The sequence below is a fragment of the Ciconia boyciana genome, chromosome 4 (assembly GCF_034638445.1).
Source record: "Ciconia boyciana chromosome 4, ASM3463844v1, whole genome shotgun sequence".
Classification (NCBI taxonomy): Eukaryota; Metazoa; Chordata; class Aves; order Ciconiiformes; family Ciconiidae; genus Ciconia; species Ciconia boyciana.
The window spans coordinates 52,242,288-52,256,749 of record NC_132937.1 but is presented as its reverse complement, the minus strand read 5'-3'; the positions used below and the strand labels follow the sequence as shown (position 1 = coordinate 52,256,749).

The window sequence follows — 14,462 nt, the reverse complement described above, 5'->3', positions numbered from 1 at the left end:
GAAAAGCATTATTATGGCTTTCAGATCCTGTAGCTAGAATTTGTTGACAGAATTTCAGGCCCACAACTCTTAGTGCTTGTCAGAATTTGGGGTGGTAACACTGATGGTTGACAAACTGAGTTTTGTTAGTTTTGTTATACATCCCTGGATGGATCAGCTAATATGAGTTACGCTAATAGGTTTTGCTGGGGAAAAATTACTTGAATTATAACTGGAACCAGCTTCAAAGTAAAGATGGACTATTGGTAATGTCCTTTCACATAGAGGCTTTGAGGTGTAGAATGTTTGGTGCTTATTTGATAAGACAGTAGAGTAACTTCTTAAATACAGTAGTAAGGTCATAGTGGCATCCTGTTGGTGCTATCAAAACAGTGTTCACTGCTACATTTTCCTCTCCCTTTTTAAGACTGGTGAGCACTTAATATTATAGGACCAAAAATATATCTGGAATTGAATGAGAAGGCTGAGTAATTTCCAGCTCAGTGCTGGAGCATCTATATTTTTGATGCAGTGTATAGTAGATATTTTGTACACCTGAAAACAACTAACAAATGCATATTTATTTTTTCAGGTTATTACTTCTGCTCATTGTTTTGTATAGCTTCATTACTAAGAGCCTCAGTAGCTGATCCAGGAAAGCTACCTGAAAACCCAAAAATACCAGTTACAGGTATATTAAGTTGTTTCTGTATAACTGAATAAAAGTTATTTTAATGTCCTCAAAATAATTAGGAATCAGTTTGATTTTGTGAGATTTGATGGAAACCATGAGCTGTCTCTGCTGAAGCCTATATTGTTAATGAAATGAAAATTGGTATGTCACTGTTTTTATCTTGTAAATTTCTAGCACTTTCCCTTGTGTAGACTCAATACTTTTTCAAAACTTGTATTCCATCAGAAGTTTAGTTATGTAGGAACTTCTGCTAGGAAATTTTTCCATGGGAAGAGGTTTTTTGCATTCTAGGCTTTCAAATGTATTGCATATAGTTCTAACTTGATAATATTTAATAAAAAGTGTTTAGAGATGGTTAGTCATTATAATTCTACACCTTTTTTCTAAGTACATTTATAAGATGTTGAAAGTGGTGGTAGAAGGTACTCTTACTCTGGATTTTACTTGTACATTTTTTACACCTTTTTTTTCAGTGACTTATGTTTGTATGGGCTGTTAACCAAAAAAATGTGACGCTAATTACATTGTGTTGCTATAGAGTAGCAATGTAACATGTGAGAATTCCCTTCTGTCCTTGTGAATTTATCCCACAATTCCTGTATGATATCCGATGCTCCAGAAATTGGAGGAAATCTGAAACCTTAATAATTCTCCACAGAGAAAGCCGGTATTTTTATGAACTGTTGGATGCTATTAAGGTGCTTGTCGAATGCATAGAGCTTTTACATAGCAGTTTAGAGTGAAGTAGGGCTGTTAAACAGCATGAGCTTTGTCATATTAACAGAAAATAGTTTTTGAATGTGGAAAATGTATCAAATGCAGGGAGGGGTGAATATTTCAGTCTTGTCTTGCAATGTGGTGGATGCCAGCAGTAACGTTTTGCTCTCTCTTCCTGATGTTAGTGAGACTCTAGGATGATGTGTTTGGAAACATGGTTTGTTTAGCGTCAGCACTGATGTTACAATGTGCACAAACTAGGCAGCAGATAGCAGGAAGGGATGTATCTCCCTGGGATTCAGATGTGAAACAGTGATCGCAGAAAATCGCATGTCAGTGTTCTTTCTGCTCCTGGTAACTGAGCCTTTGATCCAGTAAAACGAAAGGTGGCTCAGGCTTGGGTTCTGCAATCAAGAGTTCTTGCTGCAGGAGAAACAACATTGGTTCTGCAATGTGAGCTGGAGAATGGAGACACTCAGTACAGTTACAGACAATTGCATTTATGACTGAATATTTATTTACATGCAAAATATCAGGACCAGTACAAATTCCCTTTGTGCACAACTGTTCTTTCTCTTTTAAGGGATCCCTTTGAATAGTTCTCCAACCTCTTCATACTCCATTCATTTCATACAGCAGTGATTCTTTATAGATACTTCTGAAGATGGAACACTTAGACTTGACTGTGACATTGATATTATGATTTGGTGTGTGCTATATTGAGGGTTTTGTACTTTTTAAAGTAGCACTTCAGTTCTCCGGTATTCTCTAGGTTGACATGAAGATACATTTTTGCATGGTATAAATTGTATTCAAAATGACATTGGGTTGTTTCTGAACTCTGCTGGTAGCTACCCTATTATCATAGAGTCATAGAATCATTAAGGTTGGGAAAGACCTCTAAGATCATCTAGTCCAACCAATAACCCAACACCTCCACACCTACTAAAACCATGTCCCGAAGTGCCACGTCTACACATTCTTTTAACTCCTCCAGGCATGGTGACTCCACCACCTCTCTGGGCAGCCTGTTCTAATGCTTGACCACCCTTTCAGTAAAGAAATTTTTCCTAATATCCAATCTAAACCTCTCCTGATGCAACTTGAGGCCATTTCCTCTTGTCCTATCGCTAGTTACTTGGGAGAAGAGACTGACACCCACCTCACTACAACCTCCTTTCAGGTAGTTGTAAAGAGTGATAAGGTCTCCCCTCAGCCTCTGCTTCTCCAGGCTAAACAACCCCAGCTCCCTCAGCCACCCCTCATAAGACTTGTGCTCTACACCCTTCACCAGCTTTGTGGCCCTTCTCTGGACACGCTCCAGCCCCTCAATGTCTCTCTTGTAGTGAGGGGCCCAAAACTGAACACAGTATTCGAGGTGCAGCCTCACCAGTGCCGAGTACAGGGGCACAATCACTTCCCTGTTAGGGAGTGACACCTTTGTGACACTGGATTTATGGGAACAGATTGTAAATCAGTTTCTATCTGTCTTTTTTACTAGTTTAATGATCTCAGATGTTGGGCTTTACTTCCAGTGTCCAAATGTTATTTTGCAGCAAGAAAGACAAGATTAGAGCTGCCTGCAGGTGGCTCAGAAGTGCTAAATTTAGCTTTATTTTGTTTACATAGGGACAGTGCTTTACCGTATAAAATTTCAGAATGCCCTACTGTAAAAACTAAGCTTTTTTTCCCCCCCTGGGATTTAAGACATATCTCTGCATCAAAAAATTTCTCTTTAGGTAGAAACAACCAGTCAAAGTATTTAAGATTCTCAGTCATACACCTATTTTCCTTAAATACAGAAAATATATGCTTTGGTGAATGGAAGTATTACAGTGTTGGCGTGATTTGTTTCCCATGTGAAGATGAACTTTCTGAATGTATCATTTGAATTCTCATTTTCAAAGGCTTCATCTGATTTGGGTGGTGCAATTTGAGATAAATAATAGCTAAGCTGAGCAATAGTAGCTCCTGGTAGTTTCAGCTACTCAGTATCTCTGGAGATCAGCTTAAAGAATCTCACACTGGGCATCCAAAAATAGTGTATATTTTTAACTACAAGCCTATCCTCTATCTGTTCTTTGGTTGCCTTATGTGTAAAATTGCATGTTGTAAGATGCATGTCTTAAAATGCTTTGATATGGAAGATGCTCCTGAAGTGTTTATTGTGTATTTTATTTTAGTTAGCTAGTTTGACAAATTCGAGTATCAGTATTTCTTCAGGAGGTTTTGGAATGGCAGGGAGATTATGATGTTTCTGTCTAGCAGATATGTTTTTTCACAGTAGATGTGTAAGAAAATAATTGAATTATGGTCTTCCTTGTTTGAGTGGCAGCTTTTGTGCTGTAATAATTACTCCCTAGAGATATATAGGAGGAGAGAGGATTTTGGAGAAGAAAACTGGCACAGAGTGGCAGTAATATATTCCAGTTTAATTGAGGTGACAGTGGGGAAAAAAGTTTTCTGTATGCTGCTTATCCTTCTCAGATGATAATAAGAATTTTTTTCTCTTTGAATCACTAGCGTATAGATTTATCATGAGCATGCTGTACTGAGTTTAAATCTCTCTAAGGTGTCTTTACATTTCCACCTAGAACAAGAATATTGGGAATTATGTAACAAATGCAATATGATGAGACCAAAGCGTTCACACCATTGCAGTCGTTGTGGTCATTGTGTGAGGAGGATGGATCACCACTGTCCATGGTAAGACCAGGACATTTGTTCTAACAATCTACTGTTGTTTTAGTGAATAATTTCAAAGTTCATGGTCTTGACTATTGCTCATTTGTCATACTTCTTTCCCAGTAGTGCTTAATCATTTAGGCATTTAGAGCAGGGGAAGAACAGCTTTGAGATTTTCTTATGTCTACAAGTAAAACTGACAGTAAGAACTGTTGCAGTGTAACATTTTATCATTGTCAAATTGTTATATGCCATATAGTTTTGGAAAATTCACATATTTTGTTTAAGGAATTGGAATTTTTACTACTAAAACTGATCTCAACATAATTAATTTGCACATTACAGATTTATTTCATTTGTTGCAATTTAGTTTCTGATACTGGAAAAAAATTTTTTTTGGTAGGAAATTGAACAATATTTATTTTCCTTGGTTTGGAATAAAAGATTACAATTTTAGCATAAGAGGGGATGCTCTTTATAATAATAAAAGTAGATCATGGTTTCATGCAGTTTTTGGTTTTTAATTTACTGAATGGCTGTGCTGAGTAGAAAATGTTATTGAGTCATACCATGCCCCACTTGTTGTAGCCTCCCTGATTTTGTAGTGAAATTGCTTATTTTAGTGTTCTCTGACCAGTTTCAGTCAAAATGAATTAATCTGGCTGAAATTCTCTATTTAAACTGATTGTTTGTAGCTTTAAATAAAGATAAAAATTTCTGTCAGTATGTTTCTGTCAGAGGTATCGTTTCCAGCAAGACAGCAACGATGAACTGCAGAGGACAGAATTGACATCAGGATCCTCCTATGTGGATTTAGCCATTTTTCAAACTACCCTTTTTGTCAATCACTACTTCAGAAAATAGTACCAGTATAGTGCTTTTGTCATTATGGCTTAGCTTGGTACTGATGTCTGTGCCAATGCTTGTATGAAATTGCACCCCAACCACATTTTTTGCATCAATGTAACTTCTGTGAAGCAGACTAGAGCTAGATTTCAAAGGTTTTGAATCTAGTACTTAGTATTTCTAGAATCCTTGTGACTCCTTTACTCCTTTATGTTGGAGTATGCAGAAGGAGTTTCTGAATAGAGATGCCTGTTCTGTCTTCTGTGTCTTAGGCACCTTCCTAAGTCATGCTTATTTGTTATTGGGGTGCCCTGTGATCACATTTATGTCAAACCATTCATTTGCATTTCCAGTTTTTGGACTCTGCATAGTTCACAACCAGTGAAATGTGTGAAGTACCAGAAGATAATACATATTACTGTGAAATTTTGCAGACTTTTAAAATACACTTTTGTTACTTGAGTATTACTAAAATTTTAGGAGTATCTTTGCTATATGAAGATATGTAGAAATGTGTCTCCTGTTCTAAGCAGTGATCTCAGTAATGCAACCTACACTTTAAGTGTAGTGTAAGGAAACCAGTCTTTACAGTAACTGCTATCTCTAACATACAGAACATCACTTTGATTAAGAATGGAGTGATTAGTAGTTCTTATGTTTGCTCCATAAATAATAATAACTTCTCTTATTCACAATAATATAACTGCACTGTTAAAGTCTTTATATTTCTGTCTTTATATATACACTTTGCTTCTCTGCAGGATTAATAATTGTGTTGGCGAAGACAATCATTGGCTGTTTTTACAGCTGTGTTTCTACACTCAGATCCTTAGTTCTTATACACTGATACTGGATTTCTGCCATTACTACTACTTTTTGCCTCTGAAAAAAGAAAACTGGGTAAGAATCTGTTTTCTCTATGAAGTGAATAAATAGCTAGTACTATAATGTAATTTATTTTGGTATCTAGTTACTACACGTTTCTGCTGGCTCAATTGCTGACAGTGAAGAGAGTTCATCTAGATAGATGTATGTTATCAAGTGAGCAAACTGATTTATGGTAAGTAACAAAATATCATTCTAAAAGGGTATATGATCGCTGTGTGTTAAAAACACAACATTGGTTTTCTCAGAAATCTAGGAAAGGAGGACAGAACCAGTTAGGTTCCTTTAGAAGTGATTAGTGAATACTGGGAAGAAGCAAGATAACGACTTTAGGTGTATTCGAATTTCTTTTTACTTTCTCCAAAGTAAATTTATGCAGAGTATATATCTATCCTAACTCCCTATTCAAAAATGCTGATATTGCCAGAAAAATGAGAAAAAACATAACAATCATCCTGAAAGGAGAAAAATGTACACTGGTTTTGAAGCAATGTTTTGTGTTGCCTTGAAAAGGTCATGTGGGTTAAGGGAGAATTAAGTTTGGTTTGTTTTACTTGGACTCTGTGCCATTACCATGTTTCAACGTCTTGTCATCAGCAAAACAGAGTTGAACACACAAACAGAGAAAATGGTCTTATGGATTGGAATAGAGTAAAAAATTATGGAATTTCTTCCATTATGGAATTGAAGTTGTAAAGTCTCTGTGTCTGGTGCTCATTTATGTCTATTATCTAAAATGTTGAGACTATACAAGAGGTTTGCTTGAAAGTTGCTGAATGCTTGAAAGTGGTAGAACAGCAAAGCTGATATTCTTTCTTTTGAAGAAAATGTTATGAGATCTTGCTCATAAAGAAACATAAAAACTTCTACCCAAAATCTGAAATGGACTTTGTATTTGTAGAAGCACACTAGAGAGAAAAACCTAGAAAACAAGTTTTAAACATATTCAAAATTAGATAACATTCCAGATGTCCTAAGTGAAGAGACTAAGATCATCCCAGAAATTGATAGTGTACTCTAAATTTTGTTGAGATTTTTTTCCAAGTACTGAAGTACTGCAGATTGTTTTATTCCATGTTGATGTGACACCACAGCATACTCTCGGCTGGTGATGTCACACCATCTTTCAGGGCTGCTGGAGGCTGGCCTTTGGTTATGGGTAAGGCAAGTCCCATTTTTCCATTTTGTTGAACAACTTTGTTGTATTATTTTGTATCCTAAATGGTATAAAATAAGAATATTAAACATCCTGAAAAATTCTACTTCTGGAAAAGAATGGGGCATAGCCTTCCAAGCTTTTTATTTGCTCCCATATCAGTCTGCAGTGGATGTGATGTTCCCAAGAAAGCTTAAGTGGAGATGATGTGTCAAAGGAGAGCTGAAAATGCAGGGAGACTGTACTCCTTGGGTCATCCAGAACTGATAAAAGTGTTATATTCAAGTTGATAGATACCAGCTTGTTCTTATATGGAATGTACCAAAGTTGAGGATTTTTGCAAATCTCTCTTAAAATAACTTCTGTTCTAAAGGAATTTAATTTTTTAATTTTTTCATCTATATGAATATTTCCATTTAAATGGTTTAAGGGAATCTAGAAATATGGAAAATAGAAGAATTTGCTGTTTGTTTGGAGCATCTTCCCATAGACGCTGCCTATAAACTGAGACAGACCTGTAAATATCTCTTAAAATGGGGAACTCACATTTTTCATTTTGTTTCCAGTTTGTGGCAGATGGGCTTTTCATATTCACCTTGTTTTTCAGGCATTGTGAGATTTGAGGGAGCTATTTTGATTTGTTGTAGCTGCATTCAAGTTAAAAGGGATATGAAATTGCAGTATTAGTATTAATTTCTGTATTAGTGAGGAAATCTGTCATCTAACTAAAATTTCTTATGGATATGTTACGTTTCGGGTTTTTTGAAAGTTAATGTTTTTGAAAGGTAACTAAATGTAAATGCCTTTGTTTCTAGTTCCAGTAGCTTTGTAAACTTTTTAATTTAGAAACTAAATTAACCTACTACATTTCTGGACAGAGTAATCTTATACTTTCTGTATTCTGAAGGCTTCCCATGCACAGGGTTTGCAGGTTTTAAGCACAAAGGCTTCTCAATTATACTGATCTGAACACTGGGTTGGGTATTGCAGTGCTTCTAGAAGGAGTGTTATTTTCCAGAGATAAAATCTTTGTATGAAGTTGGTGGTGCTTCTCTAATAGTGTAATTTCATGGTAGAATATTTCCTTTTTATTGTGAGAGTCCCCTGAATGCTCTAACTTTATGCAATTACACTGTGTTTAGATAACAAACTCAAGTTCTGTTTATTAGCCTTGCTTTTTAAAAGCAAGATGAAAGGGAACCAAATTATTTGCTTGGATGTGGTCTGTGCAAGAGACAAAAAGGGAAATCATGTTTACTTCAGACAGTTTACAACCTCTAAAGAGGTAGTAATAAATAGTTATTAATAATAACAGTTCAAAAAATGAATGCATATAAAACTTTGTTCTTGATTGTTTCACTGGGTTAATTTCAAGTCTTTTGGAGAGTCTACTTTTAATATCTACCCTTTAGAAGATGTGACAGGTCAGGACACAGAATACATATGCAATGATTATTTTAACCCAGTTTAATGTAGTTGCCGGAAGAGTGGATCAGGTTCCCATGTTTGGTTGCCTACATTTACACAGAGTCACAGAAAAAACAGAATACTTTGTTCTGTTTAGTTTTGTTTTGATTTATTTTTGCAGTGGGTTTTTTGGCTTTATCGATTTGCTATGTGGACACTTCAAATGACCCTCTGCCTTCTCAAAAACTGGATCTGTGTTGTAGTATATAACATTCTGTGCCCCAGAGAGATAAGTATGTTTACACTGTATAGAAAAACTTAGTAGATGCAGCAGGTCTGGTCTGTTTAGACCTTTGTTAAGTCTAGTATTCCACTGAATAGTATTTAGCTTTCTCAGTTTTTCAGCTGCAGGACTGGGGGGCACACACTGAAGTACAGAAAATTAAGAGTAATTTATTTGGGTCTAGTCAATATATCTGCCTGGAAGATGACATCAGAGCCCCATTAAGCTGATTTTTTTAAAGTGTTGCTAAGGGCATGATGCCATATAACTTTGTGCCACAGAACAATTTGTCAGAATGATGTAATTTTGACATCAAATGAACAGGACCAAGTGAGAAGATTTGCTTACTATTAGTTAGGTTTTTATGCAAGCATCCTGCAAGATTCTTTTAGTCGTTGTATATCAATTAAAGCTGAAGTAGCACAGCATTCCTTCTACCTTTCATGGAAGTGCTATTCTTTGTCGAAATTTTGGCGGTAACCAAGAGCTTACATCTTCTGAATTGACAGAGGCTAGTGTTTAGCACAGATTCAAAAAACTGGGTAATTTTTTTCTAAACAGCCATCTGGAATAGCTTACTTCCTGCTCATTAAAAATACTTGTGAATTTTTTGGCGGTGTGCCTTCATCTGAATTTTTATTCTTTGGATATAAAATAGTACTTAACACAGAAGCTGTAGAGTTAAAACTGCTTTTAATGCTCTTGTGAAATAATCATTTTATCACAGTACTGATTAATGCATTAACAAAATATGATCACTGTATGCATTTAGTATTTAATTCTCAATTAAAACTTGTGTTTTTATTTTTAAAGGGTTAAGTAAGAAAAACCCAAACACTTTTAATTAAGTGTGCTAAGGTGAGAGTAACAGCTTGAAAGCTAATGGAGGAAGCCATTTCAATAGAGATGCAGTCTTTCAGTTTCAGGTCTTAATAGCAGAGAAGTGCCTCATAGTTTTCTTGGCTCTTGTGATTGATACACTGTCAGAAAGATGGATTGTGGTTATTGCTTCTGTTTGTCCAGCAGGAGGAGTACAGTTACTGCTAGAAATGAAAGAAATGGTAATGAAATTGTCTATGTGAGATCCTAGTGGAAGAAAAATACATAATTCCAATAAAACAGCATATGAGTTCCTGTGCTAGCTTTGCTGATTTTCAGATGCTAAGACTGGAACGTTCTTAATTTTGCATTTTCATTAAAAACATCACGGTCAGGAAGTCTGTATATTTCAGGAAGTATTCAATCTTGTGGATAGTGAGATGAGAAGAATAAATACTAGTCTTTTCATGACTACATAGCTGCTCTCTACATGGCTGTGCTGGCACACATTCTAGACACAGCTGGTCAAGTAGAAGCAAAAATAAATGCTTTAGCAGTATATTTTACCTGATCGATAGAAGGCTTTTAATCTTTTCAGCAAAACTTCTTTTGCTGATACATTCTGTTTGCTAAAAATTTTGCTAGAATTATTGTCATAGCAAAAAACACTGACATATAACAACCTAAACCCCTTTGCTCTGGTTAGTTTTATTTTGTTCCCGGTTCCGTAGTCATCCATTGTATATTATGAAAATACTGTTACTTAACTAATTTTTAAAGTGTTGTAAGCTGTCTTGGTAGAGGGGGGAGGAAACATCATGGAAGAAGCATTGTGGCAATATCACCCTGCTCTGTCTGGGACTCAGGTTTCCCAATTCCAAATAAAAGGTGTTGGGAAATAGTCATTAGACTTTGTGAGAAGCTTATTTACAGTAATATCTATTTCAATGTTATGTATTAACTAATATTAATTAAAATCTGGAAATATGTATCATCCAAAGTCCGTTTATATTGTAAAGAGAATCTAAAGGAAACCTTTTCTCTTAGGGTCATGAAATGACCTATGGAATGTGAGAGTTTTTAAAAAACTGAAAATATATTAAAATTTTCCTTCTCAGTGTTCTGCAAAACCAGCCTAACCTTGCTCTCCTCCTGTATAATTATAAGGACAGTATATGAATATTGAATTAAGTTTAGAAAGTAAACACATGGGCGGTAGAGAAAAGATTGGAATGACTGAGAGGGTAACTTTTTGTTAAAACTTAATGTATTGATAGTGTCATTTTTATGCAAAGATTGTATGGCCTCTTCTTAAAATCAGTTCTAGTCTGAAATTATTTCAGAATTATCACTTTGGATTGAACTCTGTGTAGACAATCATTTTTGGAATCAGAGTGCTATTTCCATTTTCACTTTAAACCAAATCAGTCATGAATCAGACTGGAAAATTACTCATTTAGTAGACCTGAAATAGTCCTGAATCAAAAAGTGAGCATAAAAATCAGTTATTACTATTAATAAATATCTCTACAAAAGGGCTTATTAGAATGCAGCTTGTGTCCTGTGAATTAGTTTTCTTTTTCTTTTCCTTAACATGAATGAATTTTCTCCCTTGTACCTCTCCTTCCTCTTTCTTCCTGCAAAACCTCCAGTCTGTATTTTTTGTTTTGCCTTTTTGAATCCGACAGCCTGGCTTTGTTCTGTAATCTGCACTGTTTTTATGATAGCCAAGTTGATAGCCTGACTTCATCACCAGACTGGGACAGACATCCCAGGCATTTGCAGCTGAGAATAGGCAAGCAGATTAGCATGTGTAACATGAGGTATCCCTTCCCCAAGAGCAAGATGAAGTATCTTAATATACTTTGTTGGTATATTAATTTCAGTGTATATTGTATTTCAGTAAAGAATCAAGACTGAATAAATGAATCTTACATTGTAAATTAAAATTTATGAAAGTTGTTTTTCACTTTGTCTCTTCTGGAACAGATACAATAGTCCTGTGTTGGTCCTGCTGAAAGCTCTGTCCTCTGTACAGAGTGTGCTGTTTTTAAAGGAATACTGTAAACCCTTGAAAATAATAACCCAATACTGCAAATGGCAGGGGCCCATTAAATGTTGTCATGCTTTTTTGTTGTTGTTGTTAGGGTAAAAAGAAAGTTGAATTTGGAAGCAGTGGTCATACCGTTGATTATGATCTTGAGCTGGACCCATCATTTTTTTTGACCTCTCTCCTGTATGATAGCATAAAGCTATAGTAGCTGTTTTCCTAGTCAGTGGTAGCATTCATCCATTAACAGTTGATGCTCACAAATGAAGACAGGGCATGTGTTCTGCCATGGGGTTGAGAAAGTCTCGTGTGAATCTGTCACAGAGACTGGCTTTCTTTGGAATGTTTTTGTATTGCCTGTTAAGATAAAGATGCCAGATCTCATGGTTTGTAATCCATTCCTCAACATAATCCTACAGACCTACACTTCGTTTCTCATTTTGTGACAAGTTTCTGTTGTACATATTTCTGTCCATTTTTATAAGTAGCCAAGAATCCTTGCAGTTTGACTGGATGGGTAGAAGTAGTGGCTAAAGAGAACTTAAAAACCTTTAGAACAGGCAACAGCCTGGAGGGAGGGCACATCTCAGCTGTGTAGGAAATGCTAAGTAGAAAGACAACGGCAGCAACCCATGTGAACTGAAGTTTTGACAGAGCAGTTAGGCTGTGATGTTGACAAAAAGGAGAGGGAAAAGGGGCTACCTGAAGGGCAGCTCTCACATTGTTAAAACTGTGCATTTAACATCTGTGCCAAGACCACATATGTCAGCCTGGCCCAATGTGGAAAAAAGCTGCTATGGGACAAAACCCTACTGTGCCATGAGAGAGAGTTTGTGCATTGGTGATGTTAGCTTACGTGTGCTTATGCTTTGTGGCTCAGTCTGTGTAATTCTTTCTCTTACCACAGGTAGTGTGATTTTGGAGGTTGGGGGGGGCAGGTTGTCTCAGTACTCACACTGCACTGAGATTGGTGAGTCCTAAATGGTGTTTGAACAAGAGGATCTGTTCAAAATACATTGAAAGAGATATTGATTAATTATTGACTAGTCTTGGGTGTTGATTTATTATAGTTTTGACTGGTTTTCTTAGCTGGAAAAAATGTTTTTGTCAGTTCTGAGAAGGAGTAATAAAAACAAATTGGGTTGATCTTTTATGTAAAGCAGCAACATCCTAAATGTTGTATTATTATTATTATTATTACTGTGATTTAAAAGGATTTTTTTAAATGGTCTTTTTTTCTGTTTTCATGGAGTCACATGTTTCTGTTTCAATGCAGAATTGTGAAAGCAGCCCTGTTATTAAAGTCTGATTACCAAAAGACTCTATTCCTGCATATACTTTGGTTTTCTATAGAAAAATGCTGTTCTGTCTGTACAGATTGCTAGATGAGGGCCCAGTATTGATTTCCGAGTCATCATTGCCTCAGAGACTTTGATTCCCTGAGGGCTGTGTAATGGCTGGAAAAAACATCAGTGATGTCACCTCTTCTCTCTAGTAATTCAGCAAGCCCCAGTCTTTTGCAGTAGATGCTTTCATCTTTTAGGGAGGAAGGAAGGAAGGAAAGAAAGACATAGTAGTATTCCTTGGTCTTCACTTCAGTATGAAAGGTCTTTCCTTTTCTGTACCTCTGTAGTTTTAACATGAGTTAGAAAGGCCAAATGCAAAATGAAACGTGTCCTCTTTACACTAGGATTTTCTGTTGTCATGTGTTGGGTGATGTCTTTTTCCTGCTGAAGATGATGCTCAAGAGAAGGAACTCTTCTAATTAGAGTGTTGGGGGGATGCTAAGAGCTGTGTTATAAACTTTTTTCTAATGGGAGAGTGTGATGCTAGATCCAGAATGTGACTTCACTGTTGGCACTCTTCTCTTACATTTCACTGTTTTCTGTCAAGTTCAGTTTGAATACATTAAAACATTTCTGATACAATAAAACAACATACCTATGAAGATATGAAGAGAAAATATTTGACAGTTAGTAGAACTTGCATCTTACCTTGCTTTTCTTTAAAGCTTTGGTGGGCTGGTGGAAAGGGGAATAAAGGTTAGTATGAATGCTTTTATTTTGAGTTAATTTAACTTTGAATTAACTTGTTAACTGAGTAAGAGAAGTTTAAAAAAAAAAAGGGGAAATAAAACATATATTTTCTACAGCAGCAAGAAAGGCCAATACTAATAAGATCTGGCTTACCAGTTCAGAAAAGACTGGTGGGGTTTGCTTTTTGTTTTATCTGGTTAACTAGTGATTTCTACTTGTTCATTAAATATTTACTTTCTTCACAGCTTTAGTAGCCAATATAAACTTTTTTCCTGGGTTTATGTTTTGAAACTTTGGAAATAATTTAAATCTAAAATCAAACTTTTTAACTAAATATAATTTGCTTTAACTATTCTCTGTTTAATTAAAACCTAGTATTCCTGAATCTAAGAATTCCTCTTCCTTAAGTCCTACTGGTTGAATGTAAAGAAGGAGAGTTCAAAAGCAGTGTTTTGGGTTTTTTTTATTCAGTTCACTTTTATGTTCTGGTTGCAATTTAAAGTTTACTTGAAAGGTTTTAATAGTTTCCTGCTGTGATCTGGCTTTTCTAAGTGGAAAAACAGATGTGTACATTCAAAAGACAGCCTTGAGAACATAATCGTAACTAATAAATAAGAGAATGGCTGTGTTAACTCATTATCAAAGGGTAAGATGGGGTGTGAACTTGCAGTACATCTACAGTAACTGCCATGTACAAATGTTTTCCAGTGATAAAAATAAGGTGTTTTATCCTTTGAAAAAGATCTGTAAAACTCTTACACTTTTTGTATTTTCTGCTGGGTGAGAGCAGGCTTTCCAGAGCAGCTGGTACAGTAAATTCATATTCTCCATGACCATGAGGCCACTTGGTTGTGTACCCATATCCAAAGTTATAATAATCCGCTTAAGGCCACAATTTAAAAGAT

General features: G+C 35.8%; 1 protein-coding gene across 5 annotated transcripts in view; it reads left to right on the top strand.

Moving 5' to 3' along the window:
• ZDHHC21 (zDHHC palmitoyltransferase 21) overlaps positions 1-14,462 on the top strand; it is a 44,395-nt gene that overhangs the window by 7,303 nt on the left and 22,630 nt on the right. For all 5 annotated transcript variants that reach the window (XM_072859766.1, XM_072859764.1, XM_072859762.1 and 2 more), the window contains 3 exons: positions 572-670; positions 3,985-4,096; positions 5,683-5,821. In XM_072859766.1, the coding sequence (XP_072715867.1) occupies positions 572-670; positions 3,985-4,096; positions 5,683-5,821 (350 nt within the window). The remainder of the gene's footprint in view (positions 1-571; positions 671-3,984; positions 4,097-5,682; positions 5,822-14,462) is intronic.